The sequence below is a fragment of the Asparagus officinalis genome, chromosome 4, assembly GCF_001876935.1.
Source record: "Asparagus officinalis chromosome 4, Aspof.V1, whole genome shotgun sequence".
Taxonomy (NCBI): Eukaryota; Viridiplantae; Streptophyta; class Magnoliopsida; order Asparagales; family Asparagaceae; genus Asparagus; species Asparagus officinalis.
The window spans coordinates 66,820,972-66,823,114 of record NC_033797.1 but is presented as its reverse complement, the minus strand read 5'-3'; the positions used below and the strand labels follow the sequence as shown (position 1 = coordinate 66,823,114).

The 2,143-nt window shown below is 37.0% G+C and overlaps 1 protein-coding gene across 1 annotated transcript in view; it reads left to right on the top strand.

The window, feature by feature from the left end:
• LOC109837632 overlaps positions 300–2,143 on the top strand; it is a 21,287-nt gene continuing 19,443 nt past the window's right edge. Inside the window, exons 1-4 of the mRNA XM_020405954.1 lie at positions 300–454; positions 535–599; positions 688–799; positions 929–1,011. Coding sequence (XP_020261543.1) covers positions 400–454; positions 535–599; positions 688–799; positions 929–1,011 — 315 coding nt within the window. The 5' untranslated portion in view covers positions 300–399. The remainder of the gene's footprint in view (positions 455–534; positions 600–687; positions 800–928; positions 1,012–2,143) is intronic.

Sequence of the window (2,143 nt, the reverse complement as noted above, 5' to 3'; positions counted from 1 at the left end):
AGATCCAGTTTTAGCCACACCAGCTTTGTTGGGTGAAACTGAGTAGATTTAAAAAGTATAAATAATAATAATAAACTTTACTAGCTAAGAACCACAACTGTTTAGAATTTAGTTTAAAAATAGCCATGGTTACCAACCAAGGCTATTTTTAATTAAGCGGGTTTGTCAACCCCAACTAATTAGTAAACTGTATATTTTTTAAATCGACTTAGTTTCAAGCAACGGTGCTGGCGTGGCTGAAACTGGATCTATCTTGAAAACCCAAAATGGGCGCTAAGTTGGGGAAGTAGTGAATTGAGGGGTGTTTTCTACAAATTCATCCCCCGGACGGTCCTCCAACTCCAGTCCGCACTCGTCACTATACAGAAATCCCGAAACCTAGCGGCCGCAAACTCCGCCATGGAACTTGGCTCTGCAAGAACGACTCTTCTCCGCTCTCTCCAAGCAAGCAAACGTACACACGTGTCCTCGATCTTTTTCCCTCTCCAAAGATGTCATCTTTCTAAATTCTCAGTCTCATTTTCCTTCTCTCAGTTCTCTGCAGATGGACGGCGCCGGCCTTATTCTCTACGGACATCGTCGGCGACAAGCCCATTCTCGTGAGCTTCCGCTATTTCTTATATTAAAATAAAAAAAATTCAATCTTTCCCTTTTTTTTTATGTTCTTTTTAATTAATTTCTTCTCAGGTTCGAGATTATATTCGATGGGCGTTGTATGATCCCAATCACGGGTACTTCTCGAAGCTGTCGGGGCCTGTGGGATTGCTTGAGAAGAGCATCCGGTTTAATCAGCTCCAAGGTATATCCAAACTCAAAAATTTCACAGTGAAATTTTTATGCTTTTATTGTAATCTAAGCACGACTCATTTTTATTTTTATTTTTATTTTTAGCTCCTGTATTGTTCTTAACTAGCATTTGCTAACTTAGGTAGGACTGCATACTTGAAGTACTTGGATAATCTCTACAAGCAGCATGATATTGCCTGGTTTACTCCTGTGGAGCTTTTCAAGGTGAAATCCCTCTTCAGTTGTTAAGATTTTAGCTGTTTACGATCTTCTAGCCTTTGTTCTTAGAACCAAGTTTTGAACTGCCGGTTATAACTGAGGTGTTTGATGCTTGTTTCGGATAATTTTTGTGGTTTATCTGTTGGGAGAGTTCTTTTTAGAATATTCTACGATAGTTATTAGGTGAGCTGAGCGAAGCTGACAAGTAATAAATTGGATTCATATTTTTACCTGTAATTTCTTTCAAAATAGTACTTGCAAATAGGAAGGTGAAGATTTATCATTTTAACTAGACAACAAAATTTTTACAGGGCTATATATAGGTGTAACTTCTATCACTAGTCAAACCCTATTTATATTAGAAAACACATTAGAAATTATTTATATCTAAATCGAGATATATAAAATTTATTTATCAAAGTTCAGCAATCAGTTTAGTATCTTTTATGTGGTTCTTAGAAATCAATATCAACAAGTATCCTATTTCTCAATCAGAACAAAGAAACTAGTAGTCAAATGTTTCTCTTTAAATACCGAACATGATAACAAATTAACTGTCACGACCCTAATGTTTCACGTCCCTAAATTGGGGTGACCTCGAGGTCCGGAAATTGGGGTCATGACATTAAAAATCATCTAACTATTTAATGAGATCCAACGGATTTTTATCCCAACAATCTCCACAAAACTTTACAATTGAACTTCTTTCCTGTGGGAGTTGAGCTGATTGTGAGCCAATTGCTGGATTGACCATAACTTCCTATATCTGTAGCCTACTGTATCACGGTCGCTAACTTGGACTGCAACTGTGGAGTTATTATTAAAAGTAATCCAGTCATGATTGTCTTAGTTATCTCATCTCAATGGTCAAAATGTAGATATTAGTTGAAATATTGGCTACTCTCGACTTTTGTTAGTCAATAACCATACCTTATTAAGAGATGGTGATTGGTGAGGTAACACGTGTAATGGTCAAAGGTGAATGAGATGGGCCTTCATGCTTCCCATGGCAATCATGGTAGATGCACATTATTATAATTCCTCATTTCCTCCTAAGAGAACATTGGTCTTTTTACATGGCTGATCGTATATTTGCCCTTGTTCATTTTAATTTGTTTACATGGGGATTTTCCGATCC